The 16,668-nt window shown below is 41.5% G+C and overlaps 1 protein-coding gene across 2 annotated transcripts in view; it reads left to right on the top strand.

Annotated features, from left to right (window-relative positions):
• The window catches only part of BARD1 (BRCA1 associated RING domain 1), an 81,105-nt gene that overhangs the window by 28,967 nt on the left and 35,470 nt on the right, over positions 1-16,668 (top strand). For both annotated transcript variants that reach the window (XM_073306728.1, XM_073306727.1), the window contains 2 exons: positions 359-531; positions 15,711-15,819. In XM_073306728.1, the coding sequence (XP_073162829.1) occupies positions 359-531; positions 15,711-15,819 (282 nt within the window). The remainder of the gene's footprint in view (positions 1-358; positions 532-15,710; positions 15,820-16,668) is intronic.

Raw genomic sequence — 16,668 nt, 5'->3', positions numbered from 1 at the left:
GCTAATCCCTTTTCATCCGCTGCCTTTTTCTCCCAAAGAGCATGTTTGACCCTAGTCGATAGCTTGGAAGGCATTCCTTTATAGTCGTCTTTGCACACCACATGGTCTGTGTTCAGTTCCTCTGTGCTCTTTATCAATGCCATGTTTGAAAAGATAATTACTCATGATGGCCATTGCATTGTCAAAATTGAATAGTATCTCCATATCATGCTGCCAGTCTGAGAGATGCTATGAAAGTGAATGCATTAACTCATAGTGACAAACATCCATTATTAAAAAAACATTCTGTACTTTCATTAGAATTTTATGTCTTTTTTTTTTTTTCCCCCGTGTGCTTCTTGTCAACATCACCGGCTAGCATGAGGCTTGTAATCACGGGCACAGGAAGGTGGTGGAGCTATTACTACAGCACCGGGCATTGGTGAACACTACTGGGTATCAGAATGACTCACCGCTTCATGATGCTGCCAAGAATGGGCATATGAGCATTGTTGAGCTGTTGCTCTCACATGGAGCCTCCCAGGATGCAGTGTGAGTAGCTGTGTGATGTTGTTTTGTAATTGACGTCTTTATTTCAAAATTGATGTTGCTGGTGAAAGTCCAGGATGTAACATTGAGTAAATTTTGATCCAAAGCTCTTAATACAAAATATATGGTTTATTCAATGGGAGTTTCTTTTTGTGTTCAATTATACAATGCCCCTTTCTAACTTGGATGTTATCTTTTTTGCTTAGGGTTCAGGATTGTCCTAAGCTTTTCTTTATGAAGTTTGGAACAAATCCCAAAGTTTGGGCTTTAAAAAAATAAATTAGCATTAAAAAAAAAATCTGAGTGCATAAGGGAGATTATTACTGAAATTTTAAAAAAGTACTTCCATTTTAGCTATGTATATTTCTGGTGAGTTTGCTCTATTGATAAGCATGTAGCAAACATCTGGAGTTGTAATGTGATGGATACTGACTCAAACACACAATAATTATTCATGGATTTATCTTTCTCGTTGTCATCACATCAGTTGAATGAGATGCTGGGTTGTTCATGTCATGCTACAATGGCAGTAGCGTTGCTATTTGTATCAGCAGCTACTGTATACAATCTGTAATCTGGTACCATGCATGTTGTCGTAAATGGCATGTGCACATTACATGCTTGTAGAATGTAGCCTTGTTCATGTCTGACTTGTTTGCTGACGTATGTACCTCCTTGGCCATAGTGTGAAGTGGGGATAAGGAAGCTTTAGTAAATTAGCTAGTTTCAAATGTTGTAAACTTGTTGAAGTTCTGTTACAGAATGGAGGTATTGGATCAGAAAATACTTCTAGTTTACATGAAATGTCAGGATATAAAAATAAATCAGAAAAGTACAAAAGGAATCGTTCCCTTGGCCTGGCAGCATATTTAAAAAAAAAAAAAATAGGATAGTACATCTGCTTCCTCAGGTGTCAGCTTTTCAAGATAAAATGTTCACCAGTTGGGTATTGGTAGCTGCCTGCATGATTTTTACAACTCTCCTGGGTTTCTGAAAATATTACACAACCAACCAATTTGGGCATAAATCTTTTTGATAGCAGCCAAAAGACTGGAGAAATTGTACAGTAGAACTTTAAATTGGCAATACTAAAATTTTTAGGTCAGTCGTCTTATTAGCCCACCGTTTTCCGTTAGCCATACTGGCAAATATATGACCACCTTTGGTCAAAAAGTCTCCTCCTCATTTCAAAACAAGAAAATAGATTGAAGTCCAGTTCCATTCAAAATGTGAACTGACAAGACATAGTCTAGTGTGAATATAAGCAATGTTCTAATATTTATTGTAGCAACAATGATATCTGAAACAGTGTGATATGGGGTATCCAAGACTACATCCCCTCTAAAATCAAATGTTTTATGAGACTGGCTACAGGTTGTATCAGCATACTGCCTTTAGTGGTACAGAAAAGGTCTCTGTTTGAATTTTTAAATGGGCAATGTTAATAACGGGGAGGCACTATGACTACAGAATTTCCAGGGTATACAAAATTCATTTATAGTTTCTTAAGTGGCTTTACACCTAGCAAGAATTTTTAAATGTACCTTGCCAAAGGCTTCTGTAAAGCGAGTGATGTCTGAGAATAATAATGCTAGATAATTCTCATGGAGTAATTTATACTGTGATTTATTCAAACTTTATTAAAATCTTCTGCGTACAAATTTAGCATTCTTTGTGTTTCATCTCTTGCAAATGGACCTGCAAATGCCATGGCAAGTGTTTAGTGTTATGCCACTTGGTAAGTGCCACAAAAAAGATTTAATTTTCCTCATCTTATATAGTCCTTCTGTATCTGTTGCTGAGATGCTGTTGTGTAACACACTACTGTAGTAGTTGCAGAATTACATCAAAGAACTTTTCTTCCCATTTGGTAAAAGCAATTTGTCCTCTTACTCCAGTAGATGAAGTTACTCCCATGTTGTAATGTATAGAAGAATGCCACCCCTTCTTTGATGTCAGGAGTAAGTCTTCAATGTAATAGTACAGTGTAAGCTAGGTATTTTCCATCTGTAAATCCCAAAACGCTTTGCAAAGAGGCAATTATTATAATTGCTATTTTACAGATGTGGAAACTGAGGCACAGAGAAAATTAAAATTCAAACAAAACTTCTGAGTCGTAGAAATACTTCTCTTATAACGCTTGCTCTTACTCCCAGTGTGACAGCACCCTACAATGAGACTCCTGCAGTTCCCTCCACCTCGCAGCTCTTCAGTCTTCTTCTTTTTGGCATCCCTTGCTTCAATTTATTTTCAGTGAAAGCATGACATAACACGACGTCACATAAATTCTGACTTTTCTAATTGCCTTTGTAGCAATAGTTGTGACCAAGCTGGTAATATAGAGGTTCAAAGCTCCTTATTGATCAAGGCAGGATGGTTTCTTAACGCTGAGTTGATAATCCCATTGTCTTTCAGGCTGTTTATGTACACATCTGCCATGGGATTTCTGTCACTGTCAGCCAGGTTTTTGAAAGGGTAGAGATTTAGTACTGAGTTTTGAGCAAGATCTGAAGTTTTACTAGCTGCTTAAGAGTCTACTAGACGGATGCACAACTTGAAATGGAATAAGTTTGTGGTCTTAGGCTGTACTGCTCAAACTGCATTGCTGTTTTCTTCATCTCAGTTCATCTGACTAATATTCCAATTTTCTACTAGTTTTTGTTCATTCCCATCTCCCCAGGCTCTTGAGAAGTTTAAAACTTCCTATTAAAGAGAGCCCTCTTTGACATGGGATATAAGTGGTTCTTAATTAGCTGATTAACCTTTTAGAGCCATATAAAAGCCTGAATAATCAGTTTTCCTGTATCTCTCTTAGCCCACTAAGTTTTGTCAACATGTTAAATGTGTTCAAACCGTATTTAGGCCCCCTGTATAAATATATCCATCATTAAGCAAAATGTGGCTTTTGCAGTCAAACACTTTTATTTTGACTGCAGAATTATGTAAACCAATATTTTCTTTTTAACAGTGTGCATTAGTAATTTGGGGTGTTGGAATAAAAGTGATGCCTGAGTTGAATTTAGGGTATTTCTACATTTGAGAGCGGGAGCTTGAGAAGACATACCTGCACTAGCTTTGGTCGAGCTAGCACAGTAAGGATAGAGTGTAGCCATTGGGGCACAAGTGATTTGTACCTGGCATCTTGGGCAGGCACGTACTTGGGGTGGCTAGCTCCTGCCACTGCTTGCGATACGATGACAACGCTGTCTAGCTCACTAGCTTGAACAGAGCTAGTGCAGGTGTATCTTCTCCTGCTCGAAGTGTGGGCATAACCTTAGAGTGCGAGTTTGAAATAGTTCTATATGACACTTTGTAAAAAGTGTACTATAAAATATAGTAACCTAGTTTAATGCTGCTTTTTAGGTATTTAGTATCTAATTTACTGTAGTGCCTAGAGGTCCCAACTGAGATGAGACCCACTGGGTTAAATTCTGTAGATATACATGGTAAGACCTGAAATCTTATGCTTTGTCTGCCCTGTCTGTTTAGATTGTAAAAGAGGAAGGAAGTCCTTTTATCCCCATTTGACAGATAGAGAACTGAGGCAAAGACTTGCCCAAAGTCACACAGGAAGTCTGTGGCCATGCCAAGAATTAATATTTTAGCTGTCCATATACTACTCATATATAGAGAGTCTTTGTGAATTTTTAAAATTTTACTTTTCAAAACCTTTAAACAGACATCTGATGTACCGTAGAAGTAAACTTTACATCTAGTACATCTCACCTCAAAAATACTGTCAGATTTTTATCTCTGTGATTTAAGTATAGGAAATAGCTTTACTATAAAAGGGAGTGTGTGTACATATTTTGTAGGATGAGAACACAGTTCAGAATTGCTTTTATTTTCCAGAAGACAAATCATAGGATTTCAATTTTCCTTGGCAATACTTTTTTGAAAATCTGCAAGATTAAGCAGTTAGAGCATGTTCTTTGCTGTTCAATTTTTTTCTGACTAAAAAAGATACGAACTGCAAATGGAAAATATTATATGGACCAGTGGACCTATTAATTGCCCGGCTGGTCTAGTTAATTTTTTTAGGTTAATCTCCTACACATTTATGTTTTCATGTGCTTGTTCTCTTGAGTTCTGTCTTTTTTTTCCTTGCTTCACAGCAAGCCAAGTGACTTGAAAAATTAGATCTATTGCATTTGCAATTTCACAGTTGTTCATAAATGCTTCACTCAAATGGGCTATCTTGCCAGTTCCTCATGCACAATAAGTTTAACATTGGTAAAAATAGTCTCATTGCCTTATTTCTTCTAGGTGTGTTTTAGCCTTCATCCAGTTGGTGCAAGTTTGAGTGTGAACAATCCCAGGTAAATGGGAATATTTTATTTAGAGGTAGACGTGCCTCTAGGTGCAGATGTGAGCAAGGCATGGGCATATACTGCTCCACCCCATGAGTATCCCAGATCATATTGTGCCTCAGATACTCCTCAGACACAATTCCTTCCTTGCTTCCCCCTTCCTTGAGTGCTGCTGGAGGTATGTATTAATTGGCTTGTTGCCCTATACCAGCAGCAAATCATAACCCTTCCCACTCCCAACCCAGCTTAATTAGTGCTGGCTGATGCACTGGGGAGCAGAGCCAAGGCGCTACCCATTCCCCATCCACCTACTCCCAGGGGGAATAAACAGACCTGTTTGTTTGTGTACTCCCAGATCCAAAGTCTACACCGCCAATGCCATGATATAAGAAGAGGGTTCTTACTGTTCACTATATAGCGTAAGTATGAACAGTGAATCGGTTACTCACAAGTGAAGGCGGGTGGTGGTGGTCGGGGTCTCTCTCCTCAGGGGGACTGAGTCATCTATCTGCCGCCCTGACTGGAAAACCGAGAAGTCTGCTGCTTGCCAGGAGCTAGGATTCATGAGATGACGGAGAGACTGCCGAGACTCAAGTCCTCTGCTCGCTACCCCCTTCCTGCTTCTCCATGTGGGCACCAATGATACTGTCAAGAATGACCTTGAGTGGATCACTGCAGACTACATGGCTCTGGGAAGAAGGATAAAGGAGTTTGAGGCACAAGTGGTGGTCTCGTCTATCCTCCCCGTGGAAGGAAAAGGCCTGGGTAGAGACGGTCGAATCGTGGAAGTCAACGAATGGCTATGCATGTGGTGTTGGAGAGAAGGCTTTGGATTCTTTGACCATGGGATGGTGCTCCAAGAAGGAGGAGTGCTAGGCAGAGATGGGCTCCACCTAACGAAGAGAGGGAAGAGCATCTTCGCAAGCAGGCTGGCTAACCTAGTGAGGAGGGCTTTAAACTAGCTTCACCGGGGGAAGGAGACCAAAGCCCTGAGGTAAGTGGGGACATGGGATACTGGGAGGAAGCACGAGCAGGAGAGCCCAAGAGGGGAGGGCTCCTGCCTTATACTAAGAAAACAGGACAAACAGTAAGTTATCTCAAGTGCCTATACACAAATGCAAGAAGCCTGGGAAACAAGCAGGGAGAACTGGAAGTCCTGGCACAGTCAAGGAATTACGATGTGATTGGAATAACACAGACTTGGTGGGATAACTCATATGACTTGAGTACTGTCATGGATGGATATAAACTGTTCGGGAAGGACAGGCAGGACAGAAACGGTGGGGAAGTTGCATTGTATGTAAGAGAGCAGTATGATTGCTCAGGGCTCCAGTATGAAACTGCAGAAAAACCTGAGAGTCTCTGGATTAAGTTTAGAAGTGTGAGCAACAAGGGTTATGTTGTGGTGGGAGTCTGCTATAGACCACCGGACCAGGGGGATGAGGTGGACGAGGCTTTCTTCCGGCAACTCACGGAAGTTATTAGATCGCAGGCCCTGGTTCTCATGGGAGACTTCAATCACCCTGATATCTGCTGAGAGAGCAATACAATGGTGCACAGACAATCCAGGGAGTTTTTGGAAAGTGTAGGGGACAATTTCCTGGTGCAAGTGCTGGAGGAACCAATAGGGGCAGAGCTCTTCTTGACCTGCTGCTCACAAACTGGGAAGAAGTAGTAGGGGAAGCAAAAGTGGATGGGAACCTGGGAGGCAGTGACCATGAGATGGTTGAATTCAGGATCCTGACACAAGGAAGAAAGGAGAGCAGCAGAATATGGACCCTGGACTTCAGAAAAACAGACTTTGACTCCCTCAGGGAACTGATGGGCAGGATCCTCTGGGAGAATAACATGAGGGGGAAAGGAGTCCAGGAGAGCTGGCTGTATTTTAAAGAATCCTTATTGAGGTGAAAGGGACTAACCATCCCGATGTGTGGAAAGAATAGTAAATATGGCAGGCGACCAGCTTGGCGTAACAGTGAAATCCTTGCTGATCTTGAACACAAAAAAGAAGCTTACAAGAAGTGGAAGATTGGACAAATGACCAGGGAAGAGTATGGAAAATATTGCTCGGGCATGCAGGAGTGAAATCAGGAAGGCCAAATCCCACCTGGAGTTGCAGCTAGCAAGAGATGTTAAGAGTAACAAGAAGGTTTCTTCAGGTATGTTAGCAACAAGAAGAAAGTCAAGGAAAGTCTGGGCCCCTTACTGAAGGAGGGAGGCAATCTAGTGACAGAGGATGCGGAAAAAGCTAATGTACTCATTGCTTTTTTTGCCTCTGTCTTCACGAACAAGGTCAGCTCCCAGACTACTGCAGTGGGCAGCACAGTATGGGGAAGAGATGACCAGCCCTCTGTGGAGAGAGAAGTGGTTAGGGACTATTTAGAAAAGCTGGATGAGCACGAGTCCATGGGGCCAGATGCGCTGCATCTGAGAGTGCTAAAGGAGTTGGCAGCTGTGATTGCAGAGCCATTGGCCATTATCTTTGAAAACTCATGGCGATCGGGGGAAGTCCCGGACGACTGGAAAAAGGCTAATGTAGTGCCCATCTTTAAAAAAGGGAAGAAGGAGGATCCTGGGAACTACAGGCCAGTCAGCCTCACTTCAGTCCCCGGAAAGATCATGGAGCAGGTCCTCAAGGAATCAATTCTGAAGCACTTAAAGGAGAGGAAAGTGATCAGGAACAGTCAGCATGGATTCACCAAGGGCAAGTCATACCTGACTAATCTAATTGCCTTCTATGACGAGATAACTGGCTCTGTGGATGAGGGGAAAGCAGTGGACGTGTTGTTCCTTGACTTTAGCAAAGCTTTTGACACAGTCCCACAGTATTCTTGCCAGCAAGTTAAAGTAGCATGGGCTGGATGAATGGACGATAAGGTGGATAGAAAGCTGGCTAGATTGTCGGGCTCAACATGTAGTGATCAATGGCTCCATGTTTAGTTGGCAGCCGGTATCAAGTGGAGTGCCCCAAGGGTCGGTCCTGGGCCCGGTTTTGTTCAATATCTTCATAAATGATCTGGAGGATGGTGTGGATTGCACCCTCAGCAAGTTTGCAGATGACACTAAACTGGGAGGAGTGGTAGATACGCTGGAGGGTAGGGATAGGATACAGAGGGCCCTAGACAAATTGGAGGATTGGGCCAAAAGAAATCTGATGAGGTTCAGCAAGGACAAGTGCAGTGTCTTGCACTTAGGATGGAAGAATCCCATGCACTGCTACAGATTAGGGACCGAATGGCTCAGTAGCAGTTCTGCAGAAAAGGACCTAGGGGTTACATTGGACGAGAAGCTGGATATGAGTCAACAGTGTGCCGTTGTTGCCAAGAAGGACAATGGCATTTTGGGCTGTATAAGTAGGGGCATTGCCAGCAGATCGAGGGACGTGATCGTTCTCCTCTATTCGACCTTGGTGAGGCCTCATCTGGAGTACTGTGTCCAGTTTGGGCCCCACACTACAAGAAAGATGTGGAAAAATTGGAAAACGTCTAGCGGAGGGCAACAAAAATGGTTTGGGGACTGGAACACATGACTTATGAGGAGAGGCTGAGGGAACTGGGATTGTTTAGTCTGCGGAAGGGAAGAATGAGGGGGGATTTGATAGCGGCTTTCAACTATGTGAAAGAGGGTTCCAAAGAGGATGAATCTAGACTGTTCTCAGTGGTCGCAGATGACAGAACGAGGAGTAATGGTCTCAAGTTGCAGTGGGGGAGGTTTAGGTTGGATATTAGGAAAAACCTTTTCACTAGGAGGGTGGTGAAGCACTGGAATGTGTTACCTAGGGAGGTGGTGGATCTCCTTCCTTTGAGGTTTTTAAGGTCAGGCTTGACAAAGGCCTGGTTCCGATGATTTAGTTGGGGATTTGTCCTGCTCTGAGCAGGGGTTGGACTAGATGACCTCCTGAGGTCCCTTCCAACCCTGATATTCTATGATAAGGAATTTTCCACATAGGGGTAAATGGTAAAAATATAGCACTGGGAGCTGATCTTTCTTTTTCCAAGAAGGTCTGGAAACCAGGGGAAAAAATTATTTACATTGGCCTGCTGAATAAAAATACAATGGCTAGAGGTGTTAAAATGAGGCATTTAGAACAAGTATTATTTATGTTGGATATACATGTGGATACAAAAATTTAGCATTTGACTGCCTAAATTGGAGATGACAAACACAAAATCAGCCTTCTCAATGCTTTTGAAGCTCTCCTTAATTCTGCACACATATTTGCCTTATCATACATTCTTTCCTTTTCTCTGATTCCTTATTTCCTGACTAGCAGGTTGTCCTTTCCCCTCACTACACTTTGCTGTATTGTTACTGTTACCCCATATGCTGGAACTGTATCTGTAGGCTTGGTAAAATGTGTTTTGGATTTTTTCTTTTTAATTTCAGTGGATATTATCAATGTTTGTTTTAAACACTTTTTTCTGATTTTATTGGTTTAAAGTTTTCACAGTTGTGGGAAATGATTGGGATCAGAAAAAATAATTATTTAATGACAATAGAGGTTGAGATTCAGAAAGTTAAAGCTTTATTACTCTTAACACACACATTGTCAGCACCACATGTCAGAGTATATGAAGTAAATATGCTTAAATCAAACTCAAAGGAGTTCTCAAGCAGCATTTTTCATTTGCCTGTCTGTAAATTTCAATTATTATCAATGGAAATTGTTTTTGTTGGTTTGTTGTGTACAGTGAAATCAACATGTACTGATTTTTTAAAAAAAAAAATTTGAATCCTTCTAAAGCCTCTAACTCCATGACGGAGAAATATTCTCAATCCCCGTTGTGCCCTACCCTGAGGCTGAACACTGCTCCCTGCACCAAGTGCACTTGTTTAGCTTGAGGCCAATGTCAAGCTCCACCTGTTGTGGTCAGCCATGTCACCCTCATCCCTCAGTAACCAACATCCTTGGAATTTTACATTAAGATCCCATTAGACTGGCAGTAGCCAATGGACTCCCAACGCCCTGGAGTTCAGTAGTGTCGCCCCATCAAACAAACTCCAGTGCTAACGGTCATCAGCTGCTGTTGAGGAGGTCTTTGACTTTGTGGTCCTGCAAAATCCAGCATGGAAGGTCCTGAGGGGTCAGCTGCAGTATCATATGCAGCATCACTCTCCGTATTCATTTAAGCATCAGGCTTGAGGTGCCTTCGAAGGTCTCTGTTCTCCAGCACAGTGATCTTTCCAATGTTAGATTTAGGCTCTCTTTAGCCTGGAGTGTTTTCACCATCAGTCAGTACTAAGATAAGTAGCTGATAGGCTTTTTGCCTCAAAGGATACATCTGGCTCTTGTAGACCTAAATTAATCTTGAAAAGTCTAATTTCACCCTCATTCAAGAAGAGGTATTTATTGGAGCACTTCTGGACTCTGGATTAGCAAGAGTAGTACATTTATCTTACCTAAAAAAGATGGAGCCTCTAACTTCAGGATTCTATCAACAAAGAATAAGAGGCTAAAGTTAAGGTTGAGGAGCTCTTTGTTTAAAAGGAGATTCTTCTATGTACTCTAAACTTGGCATGCTTACATGGATCACCTCGAAATGTGGTGTGCCTTAGTGAGGGTGATCTAAATTTGGAGTTATTTGAGCAAAAGGTCCCCAAGATAAAGTCTCTTCCTGCCCCTCCCCTGGGGGGGGGGGAAAAAAAGCTTTTCTCAGGGTTGATTTTACTTAGTATTTTCTGTTTCAGAGTAGCAGCCGTGTTAGTCTGTATCCACAAAAAGAAAAGGAGGACTTGTGGCACCTTAGAGAAATTTGTTAGTCTCTAAGGTGCCACAAGTCCTCCTTTTCTTTTTTACTTTTTTCTGTGCATACCTGGGGGTCAAACCATGGCTCTGATTTTGCCTAAGGTGTCTCAATCACTCAACACTTGCCCCAGTTAGTGACAACCACTGCCCTCTTGGGAAGGCAACACTGAAGATGTTGTTCAACAAAGTCTTAGGTTTGAGCCTAAGGTTTACGCACCAAACGGATTACACTGCACACGTGTAGGCAAAGTATGCAAAAGGTTGCTACCCAGCCCATTTTCATATGACCTGGGTGGCTCAAGGGTCCGTGCTGTGGCCATTAAACCATAGCAACACCTGGGTATTATATGTTCAGAACCCACCCTTGGCAGAAATCTGAAAATGAAATGTATGCATGTTGCTCCAATCTGCCTTTGTCAAAGGGTTGGTTTTTGTTTTGGGGGGAAGTGGGCAGGGAAATGTAATCTGAATACAGCAGAAAATTCAGAAATTGCTCAAAGTATATTCAAAAAGAAAATAAATTACACATGCAAATACTTGCTCGGGGAAGGAGAGAAGAGTGGAGTGCATAGGAGAGGGGTTGTGGGGCACAGGTCAAGGGATGGGACACTGGGAGTTGGTGGCAGGTTGAGTAGACGGTATTAGGGGTGTGGGGCCCTGTCATGCTCCCATTCCTTCCTGTGTCTGTGCTAGGATCTGGGGGCTCTGCCCCTGCGTGGTCGATTTGAGATCCTCTTCTTGCTCCCCATATGTGTGGGCCAAGATCTTGGGAGGCCCTAAGGTAACACAGATTTAAACCTGAGAGTACCAGGAAATACAAAGTTACATCCCTGTGTGGAGTGGGGGGATGGGAGTGGCCTGGAGGGAAGGTAGACTGAGTGTGGCAGAGGAGCCTCGGCCAAAGCAGGAGCATAGGGAGTCTATTGCGTGGGGGAAGAGTAAGAGGTGTGCAGGACTCCATGTACAACTCGGGCTACAAAAATCAAGGAGGCAGGCGAGCCTCCATTAATCTGCCTGATGTGTATGCAGCAGCAGGGTGTGCCAGACTTGTTATGTTCTAACAGCTTCTAAAGTGCTACGGATTAATGGGTCAGGACTGGAAGGGTGAGCTGGGAATGGTGGTAGGGGAGCCTGTATGTTGTGGGAGAGGGGGAGTGGAAAAGGAGAGAGAGACATGAGTCTTTGCTTATGTGCTTAGTTACTGTATCTGCCATGTAATGAAACTGTCAAGTTCTTGATTTCTCTCGCTCTCCCTGTTAGCAACTATACATGCAAAACTTTTCAAAGCATGACCATTATCCCTACTCTATTATAGCAAAGTGTATAGAGGTGGGTATTTATGATTTCACACAACCATGTTGGGCCTAGTGGAGAGAGAAGTGGACTGGCACAAGATGCCATTGGGCAACATTAACTCAATTAATTGTTTTTTGTCAATGAATAAAATTTATGGTTTCATGGAAGGTAGCTCTTGTAATCCTGTTTAAAAAAAAAAAAACGGGTTGATAAAGGCAACTGTGGTGTAGTATACTTGGATTTCTACTGGGCTTTGACTTACGACCACATGACATTTGATTTTTTTTAAAGTGTATTATATAGAATTAACAGAACACACATTAGATGGATTAAAATCTGGATCACAGACAGATCTCAAAATGTAGTTAGAGAGATGCCACTGAGCAGGGCTGTTTCCAGCAGGGTCCCCCAAGAATCGGCTCTTGGTCCGAACCAGTCCTTGGTCCAAGTCTGTTAAATATTTTTATTAGTGATCTAGACAATGATATAAAATATTTGCTGGTGAAGTTTGTAGATGAGGTACAGCTTGGTGGGACAGGTTACTGTTGTAGAGCAATCTGAATCCCTTGGCTAAATAATCACAATCCCAACAATGTGTTCTAATCAGTCTAATCAAGGTAATAGATCTGGGAATTAAGAACACAGGTTATCTACAGCAGTGGTTGTTCCAGAGTGTACATCAACTCATCTAGATATTTGCCTAGTTTTACAACAAGCTACACAGAAAGCACTAGCAGTCAGTACAAAGTCAAATTTCATACAATGACTTGTTTATACTACTTTATATACTATACACTGACATGTAAGTAGAATATTTATATTTCAGTTGATTTATTTTATAATTACATGGTAAAAGTGAAAACGTAAGCAGTTTTTCAGTAATAGTGTTCTGTGACAGTTTTGTATTTTTATGTCTAATATTGTAAGCAAGTAGTTTTTAAGCGAGGTGAAACTTGGGTGTACACAAGACAAATCAGACTCCTGAAAGGGGTACAGTAGTGTGGAAAGGTAGAGAACCACTGATTTACAGGATGAGAGATTGTCTTGGAAAGCAGTGACTTAGGGGGATTTAGGGCTTATCATAAATAATCAACTTAATGTGCTCTCTCATTGCAATGCTGGGGCATAAAGATCTTATGGAAAGAAAACCCACAATACTTGCCTCTGAAGCATCACATTGATCTAAACTAGAGATGGGACACCAGGCGGGGTGGACCACCTCTGAGGTAATACAGAGAATCCTTTCTCGGTGCCCAGCCGGTATGTCTTGCTCACATGATTGGCAGGGACCTTGCTGGGGGTGGGGCATACCACCTTCTGTAGATAAGATGTGGTTTGCCTGCTCAGATCATCTGGGCATATCTCACCTAATTATTTCCTGCCATTACAGGGGCCACAGGTTTTGGCCTACTTAGCAAAATCTACAGCCTATGTTTATTCAATGTTACAGTTGCACAATTAAAATAAAAATATATATCTCAAAATATTCAGCATGTGTAACATGGCCCACTTGTGAAAACCTGAGGTCTTACATTTTCTAGCATTATTGTACTTCAATTGTTTGACTCTAACATTATGTGAACATCCCTTATTTTTTGTCACTTTGCAATATCAAGCTTAGGCAGTGTATGCACTGGTAAAAGGCAAACTTAAAATGCTCTTTGAGACAAAAAATTCCTAATTGTCATAAAACCCCAATTAAATACAATATGAAGACTGAAACAGTGCAAATGAACAAACTGTGTAATAAGGCATATAGTTGTTCTTTCACTTAATTGTCAAGAGTTGAAGCCCTCAGGATTCTTTTGCAACAATTAATGACATCACTATCACTCTATGAAATAAAAAAAGCATACAAAGTGATATGAAATTTAACATTTTTAAAAGCTAGGTTCAGCCATCTGGTGTAAAGATGATGATTTTAATGCATATGCTAATATTTATTTCTCTTTTGGACCTGTTTAAAGGAACCATCTTACAGCAGCTTGATTTAAATATTGTCCTAATTTAAGGAGAGGCCAAAGCCTACCCTGATGACGCATGACAAAGCAGGAACAGCGTGGTAGTATTTAATGGGCTGCAATTCCCAGGGCTGGACTGAGGTGTGACAAGTTATCTTTTAATCTGCAGCATTTGTAATATGCCAACTCCCAGCATTCAGAAATACAGGAGAGCTAGGGGCTGGCACTATTGTGAAATTAGGGTGTTTTAGCAAAAACCCGTCCAGAATCTTTGACCAGAGATTCTCTCTGTTAATAAGTTGCATGTACTAAAGAGCAATGAAAAAAGTAGTGGTGCATTTAGGTTAGAATGATCATACAGCTTTGATTTCATTGTTTTTTCTTGGTTAAGATTAATACAAGGATCTTTCTGTTTATGCCAAATCATGTAACTATGCTGAGGTACTTCCACATATGGACTAAAATCAGATTTCCTCCTAGATACAGGCTTTATATGGCAGCATATGGCTATCCTGAAAAGATAGTGCTATAGTGACACAGCAGTTTTTGGACCTCTTTAGCTCTGCTTTTTCTATTACTCTTTACTCTGTAACATGGCATAACCAAGTCACTTCATTCCCATTCTCTTACATTTCCTTTTAAGCTCTAGGGCCATGTAAGGTGGAAGGAAGAGGAATAGCTGTAGTAGACATTATTCCTACAAAGGACAAGGCAGGTACAATGCCCCGGGGGAGTGCTAGTGAGACCAGGCTTACCAACACCAGTTATTGTACCTGTTCTGTAGCTGCAGGCTTTTTCCTCTCTAACTACTGTCCTGCAGCTATAAGGTGGTGTGGGGAGGAGACAGATGTCACAGCCACACTCAGATATGCCCATGGTTCACTACAGGTACAACTATCCAAATTATAGCTGGTGAATTATGTGGGGAGTAGGAGGTTTCCTGCATGCCCCGTAGCATGAGTAATCACCCTGATTTCTCTCTGTTGGCAGATTTGTCACCTGTGACATACAATAGCAAACTGAATAAGAGAGAGACCAAAATTTGAGTTGATGCCTATAATAGAAAACAATCTTGGCTAGCTGTGGGAGCCTTACGCGCATGGGTGTTTTCTGTCACAGTTGTGGTCTCGTTAACAGGCATCTTGTAGTACATCATATAGATCAAAATATGACACTGTTCTGTTTGAATTGTGTTTGAATTCTGGTAGCTGGATTATTTGCTAATGGAATATTGAATGAGGAGAAAATAACATTTACAATAAACCCTTGGTCTTGGCTTGATTAGTATCTCTAACCTACTATATAGAGACTTTCAGTATGTCTTTTATAGTCTGTAGTAGCGAATATGGATTTTTGTACCTAAACTGTGTATTTTTATACTTGCTAGCATATTTTTTTTTCTATATCAGCAGTGTGACACAATGTTGGTGGATTCAAGTGAAGACCTTGTATGCCTGTTTTACCTGTATATTTGTTTGTATTTAACTTGTAATAGTCTGTTGGAACTTTCCATTTGGAATCAACATGCTTTTTCTTCCCTGGTGGCGTGATTGCAATTAAGCGTTACAAAGCAAAATGCTGGCTGTTGTGATAGATATCAATGGGTGAGCAGCAAAACATTTAACAAGGGCTGTGGTTTATTTAACCTATCATTCGGTTGTAAACTCTCTTATTTTTCATGTTGAATGTAGCAGCTTGTGATTCTGAATCCATCTGCCTTTGATGCAATTCTTGAATCTTTTCTGTGTGTTTTAGCAGAAATTGCATATTAGTAAGAAGGTGGAAAAACTATCCAGATAATGCACCCAGTTAGTTAAGAATCACGTCACACATTTTATTTACTTAAACCATCTGTGCTTGTTTTACCAGTAATATATTCGGTCTGCGCCCTGTGGACTACGCAGAAACTGAAAAGATGAAGTCTGTGCTAATGCTACCAATGAAGAATGAATCATATTCATTTAGTCAATGCGGGGAAGTAAGTGTTCCTAAAAATCAAATTCATCTTGTGAGCCCTGAATACTTTGGACCTAGGGTAACTAGGGCATCTGGCTTTACAGACCGGTTAGAAATGGGCTGGGACAAATAGTCCCAGTCAAACTTGTAAAACTCTCCAACATTCCCAAGAAGATTTCTGTAACAAAAATGATATATAGAAGATTTTATATGCAAGACTGTGGGGTCATCTCCATAACTCAGAATTCAGAGTAACAGCCGTGTTAGTCTGTCTTCGCAAAAAGAAAAGGAGGACTTGTGGCACCTTAGAGACTAACCAATTTATTTGAGCATGAGCTTTCGTGAGCTACAGCTCACTTCATCGGATGCATACCGTGGAACCTGCAGAAGACATTATATACACACAGAGACCATGAAACAATACCTCCTCCCACCCCACTCTCCTGCTGGTAATAGCTTATCTAAAGTGATTATCAAGTTGGGCCATTTCCAGCACAAATCCAGGCTTTCTCACCCCCCCCCCCGCCCCCAACTCACTCTCCTGCTGGTAATAGCCCATCCAAAGTGACCACTCTCTTCACAATGTGCATGATAATCAAGGTGGGCCATTTTCAGCACAAATCCAGGCTTTCTCACCCCCCGCCTCCCCCGGGGAAACACACACACACACAAATTCACTCTCCTGCTGGCAATAGTTCATCCAAACTGACCACTCTCTAAGTTTAAATCCAAGTTTAACCAGAACGTCGGGGGGGGGGGGGGGGGAGGGGAGGAAAAAACAGGGGGAAATAGGATACCTTGCATAATGACTTAGTCACTCCCAGTCTCTATTTACAAATTAATACAAATTAATAGTATCCAATTTGCAAAT

The sequence above is a fragment of the Lepidochelys kempii genome, chromosome 11 (assembly GCF_965140265.1).
Source record: "Lepidochelys kempii isolate rLepKem1 chromosome 11, rLepKem1.hap2, whole genome shotgun sequence".
NCBI lineage: Eukaryota > Metazoa > Chordata > Testudines > Cheloniidae > Lepidochelys > Lepidochelys kempii.
This window is presented reverse-complemented; position numbering and strand designations above follow the sequence as displayed.